Raw genomic sequence first — 5,195 nt, forward strand, 5'->3', positions numbered from 1 at the left:
TTAGGATTATTGATGGAATACTCGATTAGGCAAGGATTTGGGTTCAATCGTTAATCGTAGGATTACGAATTAAAGATTGACTCAAATATTCGCGAAATATTCCAAAACTTGATTGATATATCCACTTTCTTGTTTGACATTGATTGGCATATTCACTTTCCTCATTTGATTTGAATTGCTTGATTGTCATATTTTTTAGAATATACCCGTCGCATGATGTAATCTCAAAAATTCTAAAAAATTGCATTCATTCACTTTGCATATCTGAAAATTGCATCTTTTAAAAAATAACATCATGTAGATATTGCATATCTAATTTTTTAGGTTAGATTGCATACTAGAATAGAAATTGCATGTTTAAATAGAATCTTATGTTTAAAATGATATATCTTCAATATATTAGGGTTTAGGTCAATGTAAACTCTAAAATATACAAGATAAAAATTGTTTTGACATAGTTCTATTTTAGGAAATTAATTCATCCGAAAAATATAAAAAAAATCATTCATTCTTGCCATGTCATCCATGCCATGTCATCCTTGCCACGTCATTTTTGCCATGTCATTATTTCTTGCCATGTCATACTAGGTTGCATTTTAGCTTAAATTGCATATTAGAATTGCATGTCTTCTTTTTAATTAATACACGTGTCACGTAGTTAATTTAATCATGGTCCTACTTGTGCATTCATTTAGTTTGCATGTAATCTAGTTTAGTCTTGCATTTAATCCATGCCATTGCATATAGTGTAGTCTCTCATGCATTCATATAAAAATCGAAAATAAAAAAATAATTTTGTGTGGCGCATGCTCCCTTGATTATATTGACTTCTGGATGTTCATTAATTGATTGTGTACCCGCATGATAACCTTTGTTAGTGACTTAGGTTAAAATCAATGTTGCCTTCTCTAATGATTTTTCATGAAATAAAATGGTACCGAAAGGGCGTTAGAGTAATCAGGCGTAATCAAGTCCCCGAACTCTTCATCTCTGGTTCGTAGGAATAAAATAGTTCTCCCGCTATTTTATTTAGGTTTCTAATCGACCTACCATAAATGATTAGTGGCGGCTCCAAAATTAAAATATATTGCATGTTAATCAATTGAACCTTAAGTTGCGATTTGGTATGGACTTGGGAGAGTCCGAGTTAGGTTGGTTAAATAATTAACCCGATAATCCATTAGCCTGGAAATTTTTCCGAATTTTTAGGTCGCGACAGCTTGGCGACTCCATCGGGGATTTGAACAACTTGATTTTCTCGAAAAAAATTTTGATTAATCAATCACTTTAATTTTCGAAAAAATTAAAAAGCACCTTAGTGGACTTAGGCCGGCAATTTCATGGAAAATCGCATTTTTGTTTGGCAATTGGACTCCGGGTAAGTCTTTAACCATAGTGTTAAATGATTTTGCAGATTGGGAGTTATAAGGGGAGGAGTGTTTGGCTAACCCTTTGTTTTGCAGATTGGTGTTTGGGATTGTTTGTTTAATTATGCACATTTTGAAGCGGTGATTGGATTTAATTGTTGTGCATGATTAATTGCTTTAGCACTACATCATGCACTACCCGTGGTCGGACCTGGGCCACTAGTTTTAGGATGGTATCGAGATTGGATCCTAACGTTCTCCGTGAGATCACGGTTGAAAGTTAGTCCAAATTCGATCCCGACTGTCTCTTCAAAAATGAGTTTCAAAAGTTAGAACCCACGCTTGGTAAGATTACCAAAGTGGGGTTATAATTTTTAACTCGAGAAGCTGAAGTTGAAATGATCCGGCTAATCCTGGTTATATCGTGGGATCCCGATTAATCTTGATTATGTGCGCGAGATTGTCGCCTTGCCGTAAGTCTTTCACTTCATTTTGCCAGCCTTTAGGATAGTTAGAATAAGTTTAACTCACGACTCATATGCATGTCTTTGTGATTGGCATTTTCTCCCTAAAGGTGATAATTTCTTGAACCTATCTTTTTTTCTTCCTTATCTTATTTTGGGTCAGTCCATGATCTAGGTTGATTTATTCAATATTTTTATGGATCATTGGAGTATTCTTGATACTTGTTTATGTTATTGGTCTTCCTTAAAAAATTCTGTCATTCGAATTGGCCCACAAAGTCTTCATGAAAAAACATTTCCAAGATTCTAATCTATCACCTAAAAATTTTCGAATCAGTGCATTTTTTATGAGAACAAATCAATCTCGATTTCAGCAATTTTGGACGAAACTGACAGTTTTTCGAAATGGAGCATTGGTGTCTTGTTTACACTTTTCACCTTGCTCACCATTTGCACTCAAATGGAAAGAGTCTAGGCACATGTCATGGATTGACCTACTATTCTCATCAAGTGTATTTATTCATGTGTTTACTATTTTTAGGGATTTAGGTTGTTACGGATCCTCCACGAGAACCCTACGGCACACGGTCTAGGACAAGGAAGATGGCCGACAAAGCTGAAATTGCGGCGCTTGTTGAAGAAAAGGTGAAGGAACAAATGAAAGGACTAACCGAACAAATGTCCTTACCGATGGACATGTTCAAAGCCCAACAGAAGAACAATCCAGTTCAAGTTCCCAATTGGAGATGGTTCCGCCGATGCGTCAAGGCCTTCGTTCTGATAAAGCTGTGGAAGTGGATGCCAACGAGACGTTACCCTTCGAGAATTTTATCATGACTGGAACTAATGCCATTGCACCTAATGTGACCACACCCCCTATGATCAATACTTCCCTGATTCCCGTGGCTGAACCATCAAATGATGAAAGTGCAAAGCTATTGGCCAAGCTTGATCGGAGGCTTCGCGAGGTAGAGGGCTCGCACCACCCGCCTCCCATTGACTTCTCCATTTATGCTAAGGTGCAAGTGCCGGAAAAGTTCAAAATGCCAGATTTTGAGAAGTATGAGGGCACCTCCAACCCTATCCAGCATATTCGGATGTACCAATCATTGATGTATAAGTACATATCCAATGGCCCCTTCATGGTCCAAACTTTTCAAGCCGGTCTCAAGGATGCAGCAATGAGATGGTACATTGACTTTAAAATTAACCAGATGGAGAACTGGGAAGAGGCGGCCAATGCTTTTGTCAAGCATTTCGGATTCAACCTGGATATTAATGTTTCTAGGGAAGACCTTGAGCAAGCCGAGATGAAAAAGGGAGAGAATCTCAAGCAGTATGCCACTAGATGGAGGAATATCGCATCTCAACTAAGGCCCGAGCCTCCGGAGCGTGAGCTAATGAGGCTATTTGTGTCTACTCTTCCCCAAGCTATGAGATCACGATTGGTAGGAACCGCAGCCCAATCTTTCGGTCAACTCGTTATAATGGGTGAAGATATTGAGATTGCTATGAAGAGGGGATGGCTCGGTGATAATAGTTCAGCAAGCAAGCGTCCTCTAGTAAAGAAAGAACCGACAATTGAGGTGAACATGGTCTATGCCCAAAAAGCCGTGGCTCGGAATCCTGGAAAGCGGTTGCCGCTCAACAAAGCAAGCCCGGCTCTAGTCAACAAAATCAGCGGACTTATCAACGTAAGCCTCGGCAATATACTCCTCTTCCTGGAACAAGTGTCACGGGTTTTTTTGTCAGTATTACAAAAGAAGGGGTTGTTGACATCAGAACCACAACGACCCAATCACGCATCCTTCCGCAACTATGACCCATCTAAGAAGTGTGACTACCATAGGGGAGAACCTGGTCATTCAACCGATGAGTGCGGGGTGCTAAAAAATCGAATCCAAGATCCGTTAGACACGGGGGCATTTGTACTCCAGCCGACCGCACGACCAAACGTTCGTAGTAATCCGCTACCCGATCACGGGGGCAATTAATCTTGTTTTTGGGGAGGCGGGCAAAGACCTAAATTAGTAACTTATTTATTTTTATGCAATCCCCTGCGTGGGATATTTCTTGCTTTTTAGGTGTTTATGTTGCATTTTCATTTCCTAAGTTGATTGTCGTAGTCAAATTTCTCACCGTCGAGGAGTTTTCTGCATTTTGAATTCAATAAGATGTAATTTGTTGAGTTATCAATAAAATTACAGATGTTTTTCATTATATTTTGAATCTTGTCGAAGTATCTCAAACTAACCCGATGATGATAACCAACGATAAAAAATATGTCATCTATGGTAAGCACCGAGGGTTGGGCTTCTCCAAGATATCTCGTCCCGAGGTTTTCTAAAATCAAAATGTTTTGTAAAATGTTCGAAATAATGCTGCATGCTTAACCCTGTTTATCTATTTGACTCATTTATTAGATGTTTCAGGAATTTCTAAGAGGCGGGCAGCAAATCGTGTATCGGGCCATTAGACAATCGAAGCTTAATCATTGGGCCACGTCCCGACATGCATCCTAATCTTCGGAGGAACATATCTCTCACCAAGTTTGATCATTCCTAAAAAATAATGTCCGATTTTCCTCATCGCGAGATCAACGGAAGAAGCGATTATCATGAACTCCCAACTTGAGGCACATCCGGAGGCACTTCCAATCCCCCTTCATGGCAATGTCACGATCATTGGACATGATCCATTCCGATAGAAAATGGGGCAAATCGACAGCAAACTCCGACTTGGGAAGGGAAGGGAAGTACCTCTTTCTCTATCTTATGTTATTCTCAATGTGACACTCTTTTTCCTCCTTGCAGGAGCACATGATAAACATATAGTCATCTCCAAATAGCTAGAGCATCTCAAGTCCTCGATTGACCGATCTCATGCGCGTTTCTATCTCCCCATTCCTCGAGATTTCTTTCACATCCGAATATACTTGATTTGCATTTTTTTTGTGAATAATTAAATCAAATTGAATTTCATTTCATCAAATTTTTGTCTGTATTGCAATTCTTTATTGGGAGATAATTTAAATCAAGCAATCTTTGTGGTCCAAATGATCATATCGAATGAGAAAATCTCGGGATGACGAAAGGCAAGCCATTTCCATACACGTTCTGGATCCCCAAGTGAGCCGAGTGAGAATTTCCATGCTCACAAGGTAAAGGGTTATCTCGAGAAGTATGACAACCAAGATGATATGAGGCATTTATTTCCTCTATCCAAACACTACAAGTTGCCCTTTGCTAAACCCCTTTTGAACCGCAATCTCATTTCATACCCCTGTCGAGAACAACCCCACACCGGGGCAATTCTCAGATCAAAGAATGGTTAAAATTTTCTTGCTTTCACTTGTATCAATCTT

At 39.2% G+C, this 5,195-nt stretch overlaps 1 protein-coding gene across 1 annotated transcript; it reads left to right on the plus strand.

The window, feature by feature from the left end:
- The first annotated feature begins 2,577 nt into the window (after positions 1–2,577).
- LOC115733392 lies at positions 2,578–4,665 on the plus strand. The gene is made up of 2 exons (XM_048275654.1): positions 2,578–3,525; positions 4,645–4,665. Exons 1-2 carry the CDS (start codon positions 2,578–2,580, stop codon positions 4,663–4,665), a joined length of 969 nt encoding a protein of 322 aa, XP_048131611.1.
- The last annotated feature ends 530 nt before the right edge of the window (positions 4,666–5,195 follow it).

Source organism: Rhodamnia argentea, chromosome 3, assembly GCF_020921035.1.
Source record: "Rhodamnia argentea isolate NSW1041297 chromosome 3, ASM2092103v1, whole genome shotgun sequence".
NCBI classification, from domain to species: Eukaryota; Viridiplantae; Streptophyta; class Magnoliopsida; order Myrtales; family Myrtaceae; genus Rhodamnia; species Rhodamnia argentea.